The sequence below is a fragment of the Amblyomma mixtum genome, chromosome 1 (genome assembly GCF_055824585.1).
Source record: "Amblyomma mixtum isolate Tamu chromosome 1, ASM5582458v1, whole genome shotgun sequence".
Lineage (NCBI taxonomy): Eukaryota > Metazoa > Arthropoda > Arachnida > Ixodida > Ixodidae > Amblyomma > Amblyomma mixtum.
The window spans coordinates 165,369,496-165,386,987 of record NC_143012.1 but is presented as its reverse complement, the minus strand read 5'-3'; the positions used below and the strand labels follow the sequence as shown (position 1 = coordinate 165,386,987).

The following is a 17,492-nucleotide window of genomic DNA, read 5'->3' as shown; positions in this document are numbered from 1 at the left end:
TTGTGCTGTAGTCTGTCTCGAGTGTTAAAGTAGCACGAGTTGCCTTGCATTATAGATCACTCTATAGGTGCTGGTACGAGTGATCGTAAAATCCTCTGTATCGTCTCCTTGCTGTGTAAACAACTTTGTTTTGTTTGTGAACCTCTCGCTCCGACCCATTGTCTGGCTTGCGACCGCCAAAACCTGGGCACGAAACCACCATCCCCATTGTCACTTGGTAGCTGGTTCTAGCCGAGCTTGCCGCGCTGAGTCCAGGGCATCTCCTTTGAGACGTAGACCGGTTCCCTCCACGCGCTCTAAGGATGTCCGGGAAAGCACACACAAGTTTGTGGGAAGGTGACAATTAGAAGTTCTGGCGAGGAGGAAGTGCGACGGTCGGCGCTCAGTAGCTAAAGTTCAAAGAATAGCGTTACTTTAGGCGATGCGCAATTCCAACACCACCAAGCAGACGACAAATGCGACGCGTACCCCGGCGCATGCACTTGCGTCGACAATAAAAGGGAGAAAGCGTCCGACACAAAGGCCACCAACAACCATAGAACTGCCGGAGCAGTGACGCGGTGGGAGCGTTCTACGAGCACCGAAGCCAAATACAAGCGCCGTCTATCGGATGTCCCGTCAAGCTTTCTGCAGTGTCGCAAAATCCGTCCACAGTTTTCAGCGGAATCTCTCCTTTCTATCTTACTCCGAGTTCCCAGGTCAGACCAGGAAAGGAGGCATGTGAACTGCCCTCTTTGTGTACATGTACTCCAAGCTGTACGACCAACTCGGTCACACACGAGCTGCCCATATCGGTCTACTGTAGAACGACAGAGACTTTGGTGGCTGCCCACTTTGGAAAGAAATGCACCCGAGTAGCAGAAAACACATTGTTCCCACATGGAGCTTTGTTCTACATCGAATCATTATACTGAGTGTTTCGAGCTTAGGGACACAATCGAATAAAATGCAAGTCAGGGCAGTAAGGAGCAAGTAAACCGAGCAAAATTTACTTACCCATGCTAAAGAAAACGCATGCTGCCGCCACAAAAGACAGAAACATTTTGTCGCTTCTGCAACAAACGAAAAAAAATTTGAATTTTATTCATTGTGTATACGTCATGCAAACAATGTATTCTTTTATTTCTCTCGCTTTGTCAAATTACCGTGTTAGGCATGCAATAGCACCTGCAGAATCATTCTAAAACGAACGTTTTTGCATGTGAGGTGCGAAAAATCGCTTGCTTTTGTCCATAAGGAAGAACGAAAAACCACGACTCAACACAAAACCTTGTACTTCGTTGCAATTGCACTGATAGTGTGGAGCCTGGGTACATCGATACCCAAGAAACCTCGCGCTGTTTCTTTTTTTGTTTGTTTGTTTTAACACCACAGAATCGAGGCTGTACCACGTAACTCATCATCGCTATACGAAAGTTACGGTGCCCACTAGGAAAAATTAACATCCTCGTCACGATTTGTTTGACATCACGCATATAATTGAATGCCGAGCACAGAGCAGTGAATCTCAGAGTGGTACGACGGTAAGTTCTGCTGGGGTTGCAGTAGTATCAAAGACATTAGTTCTGTTTAGCTACTCACACAGCCAAACAGATAACATGGGGATAAAGTTTGAGTATTGGTGCAAAACTTAGTGATAGTAAAGGAGTAATCACTCATTACCATGCACCAAAGCACAGCTCAGAAGGATAGCCACAAAGCTCCCGCACCACAAAAAAAAGCTGCCTTGCGGAAACCTTTCAGGGGAAGTCCTCTGGAGAAATTTATACATCCTTTCCCTAACCACGTTGTATGATTGAAGTTTAGTTCTGTTGGTTTTTTCGTTTTCTGCATTTAACGCCTTGTTACGCGGCCATATCTTTTTCTGGTTGCTGAGCGAGACGCAAACAGTGTGCTCTGGTACAACTGCTATCCCACGCGACAGTTTCTACGTGGTTCGAGAAAGTTGGCGTTTTTATAGTCGACTGTGTAGGAAGTTCACTCTAATCATTAAGTTGAGCGCGGACGCGATCGACGCTCATCCTCACCCACATGACCTTTGATTGCACTAGATAGATGCATGGTTGTTTGCTTATGAGGCAACTAGCTTGTTCTAATACATAGTTTAGTGGCAATGTCTCTGTTTGTAAGCCTCCTACTCAAGAAACCACCACGTCGCATCTGCCAGAAGTGCTGGGGATTCTTCCAAATCTTTCTGCGAGCCGGAACAACAACACTAATCAATTAAAAGCGCTGCATATTGTAGGAGCTACCGCAGCTGTCCAGGCCGAAGACGTGTCTTGAAGCAGTTGTCGCCTTCAGGAGAAACATTTTGTGTTGGCTAGATAGATGATTCGTAACAACATACTCTTAAGGCTTTTTAAGAAAGCTGACAAAGACCCATAAGAGATAAAAAATGAGATGACCAGTAGCAATTACAACTGATTTTTTTTTCTGTAGACATCATTGTCTTTAAATAAGACATCCGAAGCGATGTGAAAACGAATCCGAAGCGGTGTGAAAACGCCACGCAGCAAAAAGAACATAGTAACGCCAGGAACTATTCGAACGAAATCACCTCGAAGAATGTTCTGAACATGTCAACAAAATACACCTAAATACACGAAATATACACCTAAGCCATTACAGAAAGTGCAAAAGCAAGCTAGGTTCCTCGGCTCCATTGAATGGACAAGCCTGCAAATCGTAAAAAACTCTGTTACACGCTCTTTTAACAACAAATATTGCATTCACGCATGTCCAGTGTATAAAGAAAGAGCAACATATAACTATAATACGCAACAAGGAGGCGAAAACAAGGAAATGACCAGTGAAAAACTTAACGATTACGACTATTGGCAATACGAATGCACAGCGCAGCTGAATGGGGACGCCGCTCGTCGACATATGTGGCCGGTTACCTTTGATAGCCGGCGGCAAGTAGGCCTCTCTAAGGAGAAACTGGCTCAAATCAGAATCCTCCAACGCCACTTGCAGACCTTCACGTGTCCAATGGGAACCAATCCGCATCGCGTTTCGGCGGTCCTCCTCTCTCCCGCTCACCTTTGGGACTTCAACTAGGATCGCCGCTCAACTCCAAGACTTGGTCATGAACTGCTGCGCTCTAAAAGCACCGACGGCTAGGAACTTAATTTGTGCCGCGAGTAGGTGGGTTTGTGCGCGTCACGCGGCCGGGCGTCTACACATTCGTGTCGACGCATATTTGCTGTTTGATCCCTTTGTCTTCGGTTCTCCTCATTTCATAGATCAAAGAAAATGTCACAAATTAGCTGTAGCCGCCGTGCCGCAAAGGGCACAGTCAACGTTGGTGATCGTGCTCTGTGCCTTAGTTCGGCGTAGTCACTGAGCAGGCGAGCTTACATAGAGCACTTTGTCAGCCCAGTCACATTTAGCCGACACCTTCTTGACATGACAATGCCTATTCGCTTCCTTCTCTCCGCGCGCACTATGTAACACTAGTTTCCGAATTGCGCCAAGCGTTCCTGGGCAACTGGCGAGAGCTGAATCAGGTGCTGCTCAACGAGCCCGCCACACCGTTGCGAGAAAACCAGACGGTGCACCAGCAGGGTACGTCTGTTTCGTGCACGCATACGCTCTATTTATTCGGTGTTTATTCTCAGCAGCAGGCATGTGGCAACAGTGCAAATGTTCTCAACGTAGCATTGTGGTTCGATGCATCTTTGTTTATCACGTGATGAGTATTCTCGGGAGTAATCCTCAACTATTCGCGGGAACGGTTTGTAGTGAGCACAATTCATCGCTTAGTAAAAGTGGCGGTGCGATATGTTTAAGTGAGTGGGTTTCAAAAATGAAAGACAAAAGTATAAAATGAACTCTAATGTGCTTAATTCATCTCTGGTGAGGATACCAGTCCTTCCGCTGATAGGTAAGCATTGCACGCAGGAAAAGAAAGCGCGATAGTCAAAACGACAGAGCCTGGCGCGTAAGCGTCCTGTCATGCGTCTTCGCTCTCGTCTCCGAAGATGAGGATGTACAAAAGCAAATTCATCGATGAACTAAGGTGCCAGTTTTTTCTTACACATCCGATATAGTTGCACTCAGCTAGTCGAACTATCTAAGCTCATACAACAGCGTCTTCAGCACTCGGCAGTTGACCTGAAAGACGCGGCTTCGATCCCGGCCGCCGCGGTCGAATATCGAAGAAGGCGGAATTCTAGAGGCCCGTGTACTGTGCGATGTCAGTGCACGCTAAAGAACCCCAGGTGGTGGAAACTTCCGGAGTCCTTCACTACGGCCTTCCTCAATGCCTGGGTCGCTTTGGGACGAAAACAAATTTACATCAGACCAGTATTTTGGCATTCTTTTTCGCATAATGAAGACTACATGGTCTTCTTATCTAGTTATCCTCTCAATCAAAGCGGTGATAGGACGCGAGCACATTTTGTGATGGAATAGAGTGTAAGGTACTCTACCATTCAGTAGGTGGCGTCATGAACGGCGCTAGTTTACTAACTGAGGACGAAGAACAAGACTACCTCCTGCCGGTGGAAGCATAAAAAAATTTCAGAGGGCACTCTGACGATATCAAGTGCCCCAGGCGAAAGCCTTTTTGCGCCATTTTGTCCACTTCTGCTGTTATTGAATAATGTTAACGAGTGGCGCCACCGAGGCGCCACCAAGGCGCCAAGCGTATGCTCAGTAAGGAACGACGCAAGCGCCACCGTGTGGTAATTCGATTACCAATTAATGAATAATTACCAATTACTTGGCAATTACTAATCATATTTATTTACTAACTATCAATTCGTGACTAATCACTAATTCATTATTTATGCTTAATTCATCTCTGGAGAGGATAATGCTTAATTCATCTCTGGTGAGGATACCAGTCCTTCCGCTGATAGTAATTACTCATTACTGATTACTAATCGGCAGTCAATGTCATTACTAAGAATTAATATTGTTACATCTAATTAATGACTAATTACTAATTAATGGTTACGTTATGCTATGCCTAAATAAATTGAGTAATTCCTGGTTGCGACGTATTACATCACTGATGACGTTATCTGTATGATTGACTGCTATAGTGTGACGGACGGCCGGACGGAATGATGAGCGATTAAAGGCTTTCGCCTTAAAAAGCGCAAGAGACAACATGGAGGAAGAGAGAAATGATGTGTAGAGGAAGAAAAAATCAATAATCAGGCAATTTATGAATTGAAAACTACAAAAAGGATGAAAGTAGACTATTAAAATGCGAAGAAATATTTAAAAGAATGCAAAAGAAACTTGATTTGTCTGATACAGCGAGGGAACGTGCATTGTCGCACTCCGAGGATAAAAACGATCGAAGGCAAACAAAATGAGAAATTTGCTGAGGAAAGCACGGGGTCGCAAGAAAGCAAACCACCTGTGTCACACTTTTCCTAAGATGCTGAACAGAAATACGCAACTTTAGAAATCGAGCAGCACGATTCAACCCTGAAATAAGAGTGCTCGTCAATGTAAAAAACCGTATGGCCATCTTGGCGGCGCTGATAGCTTTTGAAGGCTGCTTGGAAAAACAGCCCATTTACACTTTTTCCTAGTGAAATGAATGCGCCGTACGCTGCCCTTCAGGAGTCGCGCGATTATGTTTGACTTGAACGAGCAATGGTGTTATGCTTCAAGATATTTCAAGATTACAGGTGTTGCATTGAAAGTCCATGCGAAGAAATGCCAGAGGTGCGTAACCGTGCACAAAAGTAGGATGTCGGCCAGGAAGCCAAACACTTCGCTGACGCCAGAGAAGTGCGACGAGCGCTACGCCGCGTAAAACATAGAAAGTAGGGAGGCACATGTAGCGCGCTGCCCATGGTGAAAAAAAAAAAGAAGATAGCAGCTGGGCGCGGCTGCATGTAAAGGAGCCATACGATCTGAGCTATCATTGTGTGCGCCAACTTTTATGCATTTCAACGCCTTTCTTGCAGTGCATTGCATCTCTACACTAACTTTCCTCTAGTATAAAAAAGGCTATGAATTTTTCCTTGGTTCTGAATGCTATATTTGTGAACACCATGTAGATATGAACAGGCACACATTTAGCCCTGTAATATGGTTCATTACTTCAGGCCATGCCCATATAACGGCAGCCATGAGGAGTTTAATGCCAAGCAGTGTGGAAAACAGTTTCCGATAGTTAGCAGCGAACTCTATAAAGGTTGGTTTTTAAATACCTTTTTTTTTTAAAAGGTGGCTTAACCATGGTGCGAAGAAGCGCCGGTCCTTTAAAAAAAAAACCACTTCAGCTAGTGTTCCTGAAAACCGGCCTACCTCTGTATGTCTTGATTGAGATTACAGGGATGGCTCAAGCAGATTCTTTTCTGCTTTTTCGGTATTCCCACTGTCTACCAAGTCGTGACGGCCGTGAAATCTCATTATATGATGCGAAGCAGTGACTCATGTAAGCAAGAAACAACCTTTTAGCGATAGATTTCTTTCTCAGCTATAGGAATGTGCCCTTAAAAATGGAGGCATTAAAATATTTTTAATTCTGGTTCTTGAAACTTATTTAAGAGGTGATGACCAACACGGAACACCCTCTTAAAGTTAACGAGTTTTTTCTGGTTATGTGTTACGAATAGCAGTCACACTTCCGTAATTAATGGTGTGCCAACGTTTGCGTACCTCTTGATGTGGCCGCGTGGTATCAGAAAGAGCGGCTGATAAGCCAGTTCCGAAGATGAACTTCCTACAGGAACATCTTTGGTGGGTGCAAAAGTGGGACCGAGTTTAGCTTCATTGGTCGACTGCGGTTAAGAACTCAAATTTTATTTCGGAAGACAAGCAGACGAATATTCGTAAACCGGGAGGAGTACCATCTTGAAAATGCTGCGCAGTCGACGAATTTCAGCGGTGTCCCTTCAGTTTTTTATATATAGTAAAGTTAGAAAGTGTAAAGTTTCAAAGCCCTCAGATTAAAAAACAATTGAAACTGCAAGTACAATTTATGTAAAAAATAAGAAACGCAGCCGAAGGAGATGTGGCTAAAATCAGAGGCATGGTGAAACAAACAGCTGAACATTATTAATTGAAAAGTATGTTAGTCGAACATGAATCTGTCTTTTTAAAATTATATAAAGGTACAAGTTTACAACCAAAGCAGTCTCGACGCTGGACGACGTGATGCAAGCCACAGAGCTCACTGCGCCCGCTGAGCAACTCTCAGGGATTCAATATATTTTTCGAAGAAATACTGATAAGTGACCTTGCCAGGACCCGAGCTCAGTTCTAATCTTCAATGATCTCATTCCAAATGTCTGAGTACGGTTGGAAGAGTCTCGTTTGAATGAACGAAAGAAATCATGAATGTTAGCGATCGCAGGGAAGGTCTCGAGCTTAAATAGTAGGAGAGTGCAACAGTGCCATAAATTAATCACAAATTTCGCCAACATATCACAGAAGTCCAAGTCGCAGTCGTAGATCACACGTACATTCAACCAAGGGGAGCCCGGCAAGACCCAGAATGCTTGTATGCAGGTCTGAATGCTTCTTAATGCCGTGATAGGCAACCTCTGAGACAGGCTGGACCAGGCTCAGGTAATAAAGCTCCTATATTCTGCCCAGGCATGGACGACGTCATGCCGACATCATCACTACGCCATGCGGTATTTCATAGCGCAGTCTGAAGCAGCTGCCACGCGGGATCGAAGGCCCACTGTAAACACCATTGTGTGCCTACCATAAAGCTTCTGCAAAATGTCAAAAGTCTGTCACGCGAAGCTCTACCGGGGTTTAAAAAGAAAGTAATGAGCTACGTTTTCTGGGAACAGAACTATTATAACGGTATCACATGGCAACAAAACTTTCCTCTGATTTTTTTGTCGCTCCGTGAGCAAAGGTGGAATTTTTTTTTGAGGATATATTTCGTAAATATTCATTGCTGTTGGTGCTAACGGACTTTGCTCTGTCTAAGAGCGTTTGACATTAATCATCCATTCGTTATGCTCATATATTATTGACAACAAAAAACAAAACCAAATGTCCTTACATGCTTCGCCGCAGCTGCTCTGGTACTAATTGGTCGCCTGCCTCCTCTGGAATGTCACAGATGCCATCTACCATGACTCTTGCTGCGCAGCTTTCTGCTGCACTTTTACCCACTATGCTTTAGGAAACATGCCTAGAAGCCCTTTTGGTGATTACCATAATATCAATTTATTAGCTAAGTCCTTCAGTGCCTTTACATCTGCAGCTGTTAGTTCTTCTGCTAAGATAACTCTAAAGGCTCCAAACCACAAGCTCCGGCCGCCCCCGCATGCGCATGCACGAATGAAAGACAAATTGTTGTCTGTCTCGTTGTCCTGAGTAGCGTAAGGTTTGAATTCACTACACGAGAGGGGCAACACCTAAAAGGTCGACTAATAGCTGCTGTTCATCATCATCATCATCATCAGCCTGACTACACCCACTGCAGGGCAAAGGCCTCTCCCATATCTCTCCAATTAACCCTGTCCTTTGCTAGTTGCCGCCACTGTATCCCCGCAAACTTCTTAATCTCATCCGCCCACCTAACTTTCTGCCGTCCCCTGCTACGTTTGCTTTCTCTTGGAATCCACTCCGTTACCCTTAAGGACCAGCGGTTATCTTGCCTTCGCATTACATGCCCTGCCCAAGCCCACTTCTTCCTCTTGATTTCAACTAGAATGTCATTAACCCTCGTTTGTTCCCTCACCCACTCCGCCCTCTTCCGATCTCTTAACGTTACACCTATCATTTTCCTTTCCATAGCTCGCTGCGTTGTTCTTAACTTAAGCTGAACCCTCTTTGTTAGCCTCCACGTTTCTGCCCCATAGGTGAGTACCGGTAGGATACAGCTGTTATATACTTTTCTCTTCATGGATATTGGTAAGCTACCATTCATGACCTAAGAGAACCTGCCATACGCGCTCCACCCCATTCTTATTCTTCTAGTTATTTCCCTCTCATGATCCGGATCTGCGGTCACTACCTGCCCTAAGTAGACATATTCTCTTACTACTTCTAGCACCTCGGTACCAATTGCGAACTGCTGTTCCCTTGCAAGGCTATTGAACATTACTTTGGTTTTCTGCATGTTAATTCTTAGCCCCACCGTTCTACTCTGCCTGTCTAGCTGATTGATCATGCTTTGCAGTTCTTGTCCTGAGTGGCTTAGCAAGGCAATGTCATCAGCGAATCGCAAATTACTCAGGTATTCTCCATTAACTCTTATCCCCAACTCTTCCCATTCCAGTCCCCGGAATACCTCCTGTAAGCAGGCAGTGAAGAGCATTGGCGAGATCGTGTCGCCCTGCCTGACACCTTTCCGTATTTGAATTTTATTGCTGACTTTATGGAGAACTATAGTAGCTGTGCAATCGTTATAAATATCTTCCAATATTTTCACATAGCACTCTTCCACACCCTGATTCCGCAATGCCTGCATGACAGCTGAGGTTTCCACTGAGTCGATTGCTTTCTCGTAATCAATGAAGGCTATATATAGGGGTTGGTTATATTCTGCGCATTTCTCTATCACCTGATTGATAGTGTGAATGTGGTCTATTGTCGAGTATCCTTTACGAAAGCCTGCCTGATCATTTGGTTGACTAAAGTCCAAGGTTGTCCTGATTCTATTAGCGATTACCTTAGTAAATACCTTGTAGGCAACGGACAATAAGCTGATCGGTCTGTAATTCTTCAAGTCCTTGACGTCTCCTTTCTTATGAATTAAGATAATGTTAGCGTTCTTCCAAGCTTCTGGTACTCTCGAGGTCACAAGGCATTGCGTATACAGGGTGGCTAGTTTTTGTAGCACAATCTCTCCTCCGTCCTTCAGCAAATCTGCTGTTACCTGATCCCCACCAGCCGCTTTCCCTCTTTGCATTGCTCCTAAGGCTTTCTTTACTTCCTCCTTCGTTACTGGAGGGATGTCCCATTGCTGTGCTCGACTGCCTCCCTCAGTAACTTGATTATTACATTCGCTACTGTATAGATTTGTGTAGAACTCTTCGGCTAATTCAACTATCTTATCCATATTGATGATGACATTGCCCTGTTTGTCTTTTAGCGCATACATCTGGTTTTTACCTATGCCCAGTTTTCTCCTCACTGATTTTAGGCTACCTCCATTCCTTAGAGCATGCTCGATTTTCTCCATGTTAAACTTTCTTATGTCGGCTACCTTGCGCTTATTTATTAACTTAGATAGCTCTGCTAGTTCTATCCTGTCTGTGTAGTTAGACGTCCTCATGCTTTGACGTTCCTTAATCAGATCTTTAGTCTCCTGAGATAGCTTATTGGTATCCTGGCGAACCATCCTACCACCTACTTCTGCGGCGCACTCTGTAACGATAGCTGTAAGATTATCATTCATTGTTTCAACACTACGGTCGTCTTCTTCAGTTAAAGGGGAAAATCTGTTTTGCAGCGACATTCTGAATTCCTCTACCTTCCCTCTTAATGCTAACTCGTTAATAGCCTTTCGATTCACCAGTTTCCTCCGTTCCCTCTTCAAATCTAAGCTAATACGAGACCTTACCATTCTGTGGTCGCTGCAACGGACCTTACCGAGGACATCCACATCCTCTACGATGCCAGGGTGTGCACACAGTATGAAGTCTATTTCATTTTTAGTCTCACCATTGGGGCTCTTCCACGTCCACTTCCTGTTTGCTTGTTTGCGGAAGAAGGTATTCATAATCCGTAAATTATTTCTATCTGCGAACTCTACTAATAACTCTCCCCTACTGTTCCTAGAACCTATGCCATAGTCACCTACCGCCTTGTCTCCAGCCTGCTTTTTACCTACCTTTGCATTAAAGTCGCCCATCAGTACAGTGTACTGTGATTTTACTTTGGTCATTGCCGATTCCACATCCTCATAGAAGCTTTCAACTATCTGGTCATCATGGCTTGATGTAGGCGCGTAGGCCTGCACCACCTTCAGCTTGTACCTCTTATTAAGCCTAATTACGATAGCTGCCACTCTCTCGTTAATACTGTAAAACTCCTCGATGTTGCCAGCTATATCCTGATTTATGAGAAATCCCACACCTAGTTCTCGCCTATCTGCTAATCCACGATAGCACAGTACATGCCCGCCTTTTAGTACTGTATACGCCTCATCTGTCCTCCTAACCTCACTAAGCCCTATGACATCCCATTTAATACTGGCTAATTCCTCCAGCAGCCCTGCTAAGCTCGCCTCACTTGATAAGGTTCTTGCGTTAAACGTTGCCAGGTTCAGTTTCCAATGGCGGCCTGTCCGGAGCCAGAGATTCTTAGCACCCTCCGCTGCGTCACAGATCTGACCGCCGCCTTGGTCAGTTGCTCCGCAGCCGCTGGGGACTGAGGGCTGAGGGTTAATTGGTTTGTTCATAGAAGGTTGTGGCCAAGTACTACACCAGGGTGGCCAAATCCTGTTCTGATGAGGAAGTGCGTTGTCGGCTCTGGTCACCGAAATCAGGCCGCACTCCAAGCCTGGTTATGCAATTTCATCGACACGCGGAGTTTTTTTTTTTTTATATCCGGTGGAGAATTGCGTGGCACCGGGATTCGAGCCCCGGTCCTCTTGCACGCGAGGTGGATGCTCTACCTCTACGCCATCGCTGCTCCTAGCTGCTGTTATTCGCACTCAAATATTTCCTACGTCGTCTGTCTACTGAGCACGTTGCCGCCTTCAGCGGCAAAGTACGACACCATGTCCCCCTGCTTGGTGGCGTCATTAAATTTGTGACAGGCGCTTAGGTCTCACAAGACGACCTTGTATGTTAGTTTTCTCGGGCTGTGAGAATATCATCACCTCCTAACGTTGCTGCGTTTTCTTCTTAACTTTTAGGTGCTGTAGGGACAATGTTCTTAGCAGAGCACGTGACAAAGCAATAGTCCTTAGGCTAGTAATCTGTGAGCGCAGAATTCGGCCTTCATTTACACGTAATATGCTCTGATGTAGCACACATTCGCTGCCCTGACGCTTTACCAGTAGAATGAGGATACAAATGGTATTCCATCAGAGAAAAATTGAGAGTTTGTAGCGCTGTCCTAGAAATCATTGCGCGAATACCTAAAAAAGCCGGTATGGCCCAAGCGCAAAGGTGCGACTGGCACTATGAAAGCTTTGAGGCTGCCTCCGAAGAGCAACCTGGGTTGCAACTCAAACCAAGCAGCCCAGGGTCCACCGGTGGCAGCACCAGCCAGAGAAGGGCAGTAGCGCATCACTTGACCGCTGCACCACTGCGCCAGAAATGGCAGGAATACTCCCAGGGATCTATAAATGCTGCGAATGACTAATTCCGCATATATGGCCATTAACCCATTCTAGCTGCTCAAAAACTGCCACCCGTGAACACTGGATCTGAACACCGGAACCGAAGTGAAAACTAAACTGCTAGCGCACCTAATTAGCATTTTGCCTAACTACGCAAATCAACCAATATGTTTTAAAATTATTACCTATCAGTATGTATGCATCATTATATATGCCACGTGTAATTGGTCATTCTGTACTTTATATTTATAGATAGCTGGAAGTCCTCATACCACTCCTGGCGCGTTGGTGCACCGGTTAAGCAGTGCGCTGCTGCACACCGCGGGCGTTTGTGAGACTCAGGTTGTTCTTCCCATACTAACTTTCACGACCAGTAATTAATTGAACTGCCACGGGGCATGGTGCGTAGTTTGCTGCCAATTAGGTGCAGGGTGCCACCTGCCACCATGAGCAGGTAACATGACCGAGGTGGCTAGTGCCCCACCTGCTTTTCTCGCCACGCCGACTTCTCTGGGATTGTCCCTAAAAGAGGGCCCTTAACGCTCATGCGTCAAAAAGGTATTTGTACAATGCATGTGTTCTGTTGTGAATCGCATCGCATTGTTTATATAACGGTGAAGCTGCAAGGGTCTTCTTACAGCGGTGCACGCTTAAGCATCTCAATGATGCGTTGCTGGTATGCCCTTGAATGTCATGTTCAGCTAAGCTTGGTTGTTGACTTCTTCGTACGCATCTGTCGTTGTATAACAAAGCGTTCTGGAAGCCAGTTCAGATCAGCTTCGAAGAAGGGCCGGCTAACTTCGCACCCTGTTTAGTTATGCAGGAGACGGCTATCCACTAGAATCATGCCTTTTTACACCAGTTGTTGAGCATGCCTGACACTTCAGAACAAGGCCTATATGATAGGGTACAGGCCTCCATGCGACATATATGGTTGACTGCGGCATCAGTCTGTTCAAGAGCCGTTTCTGGTGCCTACAAAGGTATTGGATGCTCTGCTACTAGCCTTAGCGATGAATGTGTGTCATCCCAGCATGTGCCGTGCTGTACAACATCAGCTTGGGGCGCCCTGATCACCAGAGCATGCAGACATCTACACTATCCTGGACCCAATCACAAGAGACCATCTCTGCTTGCCCGCTATTTTGTGAGGAGAAGATTTTGCGTCGTCTACCTGCAGAAACGAGTCAAACGAGATCGTACTGTCTGCCTTCTTGGGACAACCCGCCTTGAGATGCAGGCATGCCTGTGAACGGTGCAGTGATATTTGCGGTGAACTCTCCAGTGTCGCTTCCGGTGATCTCCAGCTTGCATGGCAAAGTCTCTGACTTGCGCAACATCGCAGCCACTGCTGTAGCGGATGTCATTACCTACTGTGAGTATTCAACGTGCACTTGCGACTGTGTGTGCAACTGTGTTATATGGTTATGCCCTTGGACACAACTAGTCATGTGTTCTCTATGAATTTTCAGATACTGGTCTTTTTAATGGCTTCTTACATTCTGTGTGTGACCCGAAACCTGCAGTGCCGAAAGAAAAAAGAAAACAAGTGCTCGTACCCGCTGCCACTACACTGACAGTGAGTTCGCGAATATAGCTCCAATTCCATCGGCTGTCTGTTGCACAGACAGTGCACAGTCTACTTCTGAAGTCGAAATTAGTATTGAAACAGCTCAGCCGACGAGTGAATAGCGTCATCGTTCACCTTCCTTTTCTAATGCGCGCTTCTACCACCGGCCCTGTCACTTTTATCACCTTGCAGCCCTCCACAGATCCCTGCTTTGACTACCTGTGCGATGTGTACGTACAAATCAAAAGTGCATTGCTCGAGTCCGGCAGCAAATCTACAAGACACTTGCTGGAGTCAGAAAATACCACCCAAAACATTTTTAGTGCGTCATGGGCTCAGTAGAGTGTTTTCAGTTGACAGTAGACGAACGACTGGAAAAAAGGCAGGGTGGTGCTACTTCATAAGTTCGACGACACACAGAACACCTTCAACTACAGGCCTATTTCCCTGGCATCAGTTCCATGTAAATTATTTCAACACATCATTTCCTCTCTTCTCTTTAACTTCGGATCAATTAGTCTTTCATAGTACTCAACACGGACTCCCAAGTCCTTACCAGGCGAAACGCAATTGTTATCATTTTGTAATGATCGACACGCATTTCTGAACACAGGCTTTACAAGAGACTGTATATTTTTGGGTTTTGCGAAATAACTTGACAAAGTCAAACACCACTTACGTCTACTAAAGCTCGGGAAGCTAAACATTCATATTTGGTTTTAAAATGGATTGTAGAGTTTCTAAGTATGCACAATATGTACGAGGGGTGTTCAATAAAGATTTCCCCTGACTCACTTCTACTTATTGCAGGATGCTGAAACTGCGCATATGTAATGACTGAAGTCACTATAGGTCACGTGCCAATTTGCAACCCTCAAGTGATAACGGTCTTACTTTTATAGGTGCTAAAGTGGTGTGAGGTGTGATAATGGATGCAGTTGAATAGAGAGCAGTCATCAAGTTCCTGTACTTGAAAGGCCGCACTCCAAGGATACTTTTGATGAGATGAAAGAGGTTTATGGGGATGATTTCCCATCATATGGTGAAGTGAAGTACTGGCATCGTCAATTCAAATGTGGTCGGAGTTCGGTGGAAACGGCTCCGATTGCAGGACGACCCCACTCCGCTATCGATGAACACACTATCCAGCAAGTGGAGTCCGCCATTTTAGAAAATCGCCCAGTAACCGTTGGATACCTAGCCGAAAATGTCAAGATTAGTGTGGGGTCCATGAAAAAAATCATTTAGGACTATCTTCATCTGCGCAAGATATCCGCTCACTGGGTTCCCCAGCTGCTCACACCTTTCCAAAAGCAGGAACGAGTCGAATGTTCCCAGGCTCTTTTGACTCTATGCCATGAAAACCAGGAAGACTTTTTCCACAGTCTGATTACACAGGATGAAATCTAGGCCCATCACGATTATCCAGAGACTAAAGTCTAGTCGATGCAAGAGAAGCACTTGGACTCACCGCCTCCAAAGAAGGCACGCGCCCAGCCCTCGGCGGGCAAGGTCATGCTCACAGTCTTTTGGAACCAGCACAAAATAGTCATGATGGATTTCCCAGCAAAGGGTACCACGATTACTGGGGCATACTGTGCTTCACTCCTGTGGAATTAGCGGGAGGCCATCAAAAGCAAGAGGCGTGGCATGCTCACCAAAGGTGTCAACCTTCTGCAAGACAACGCCCCAGTTCACAACTCACATGTTCCCCAGATGGAAGTACGCTGCTGCGGCTTTCAAATTCTGCCGTATCCCGCTTATTCACCCGACCTCGCACCATCGTACTTCCCCCTCTTTCCAACAGTGAAGTCATATTTGAAGAACAAGTATTTTCCAGATTATGAGACTCTGATTTCTGAAGTCACAACATGGCTTTTGGAGCAACCTGTCGACTTCTACAAGCCAGGTGTTTACAGTTCCATAAAAAGACGGGAGAACTGTGTGTCCCTGGGTGGCACCTATGTAGAGAAGGACTAATAAATCTGCAAAGTTTCGTTACTCTCCGTCCAAAGGAAGTGGGTCAGGGGAAATCTTTATTGAACGCCCCTCGTAAGCACTAACTTGGTTCAGGGTGCCGCAAGGTTCCGTTTTAGCGTAGTTACATTTCTTAATTTACATGAATGACCTTCCTAATCAAATCGCAAACAGCATCTGTCTATTTGCTGAGGAAGAGGCTCTGCTTTAGTCCATCGTTATGTTCAAAACATATTTTGGCGTTTCATGTGTTCCCGCGACACTTGCACCCTAAAGTTGATGTGTTCTTGCTGGCGTTAATGTTTTGCGGCTGTCATTGCGTCTTGTGATCGTCCTTGTTTTCGGTAGCTTATATATGATGAACATTTTGTTGTTCGCTTCTTACTGAGTTGCTTTTGTCCTAAGTTCTTGTTAACGGTGTGGCGCAAACCGTTTTACAACGCCTTAATTTACGCTCTGTTCCCTCTGCAAATGTATTGTTCAGTATACTTTTGTCTCCCTTGACATGACATACTTCCAAAAACATGTAAAATGTTGTTTTCACTGTGCCAAAAAGTCTTTCTTCAGTAAGCTTTATACTCAGCTTTACCGGCAGAGGCATGCCTTATGTAAAAAGGGCATTTCTGCGGCCTACGCAAATTGCAGTCTCTATGAACTTCCTGAAAACATCTGGGATAGTTTCATCAGTTGTTCAGAAAAAGTACTCTCATAACGCTTCATTAACTCATAACTCTCATAACGATACATTCGTACAGCGCGGCAACACACACGGTCAACAGGGGAAAAGAAACTAATCACGATTTCTCTTCGGGGTGTGCTGCACATATATCGCATAAGTAAAATATATCGGCTTCGCAAACTGTAACTACGCTGTTGCTCTCCGATGCCTTCATGAGCTTCTAGATAAGTTATTTCTTATCGGACAACACTATCTTTGGAAAACTCATATGATCGATCGACATTGTGAATCGCATTTCAGGAAAATTCCACTTTAGTGAAACGATATTCAACCTTACGAAGTGTATGACCAGACAGGCATTTCATCGGAGTAGGAGGTCCTTTTGGTGGCAGAGTGAGACCAGCCTGCTTACTAGTGCTTCCTTGCTTGGGCCTGCTCTGTTCGAAATAGCTTTGATGCCGGTTTCTCGGACTTTGTACAGAGAACATTGTTTCAGTGCCATCGATATGATGTTTAACAAAAAAAGGAAGTAGCCAAATGGTTACTGGCCTCGACGAAGGCCTGTACTTACATTCGCACAGCGCGGCAACACACACGGAGAACAGGGAGACCCAACGAAGCGCTAGCTTCGACTGCGTTTATAGCCGCGCTCCGTGCCCCTATATAAAGAAATACGATGTGTCTCGTTATCTATGACAGCTGCGGCGAACTGCGCATGCAATAAGGAAAAATGCGAAGCACAGTGGGAGACATAGCAATGCAATGAAAAACAATCAAAACGCCCTATTTATCTGTCAAGCTGCAATCTATAAGAAGAGGTTTTCTTTTTCACGTGAAAAACATTGCTTGTGTGCTGACGGTAGTCTTTTTTCGCAATTGAATCAGCCTGAGCCATCTCTCTGGAGAATCTGTAGAAGTAGTTATGACAGATTGTTGTTCTTTCTAAAGAGGGTCCGCACTCCTTGCACGGCTTGCAATCGCGGCGGTATGTGCCACGGTGTCGGGAAGCCCCGATGACGTTGTAGCTGTGTTCT

At 45.3% G+C, this 17,492-nt stretch overlaps 1 protein-coding gene across 1 annotated transcript in view; it reads right to left on the bottom strand.

The window, feature by feature from the left end:
• The window catches only part of LOC149369669 (uncharacterized), a 36,681-nt gene extending 19,607 nt beyond the window's left edge, over positions 1–17,074 (bottom strand). The window contains exons 1-2 of the mRNA XM_089576010.1: positions 17,030–17,074; positions 997–1,052 (exon numbers count right to left, since the gene is read on the bottom strand). Of these exons, the coding sequence (XP_089432136.1) occupies positions 997–1,042 (46 nt within the window). The 5' untranslated portion in view covers positions 1,043–1,052; positions 17,030–17,074. The remainder of the gene's footprint in view (positions 1–996; positions 1,053–17,029) is intronic.
• Positions 17,075–17,492: the final 418 nt, after the last annotated feature.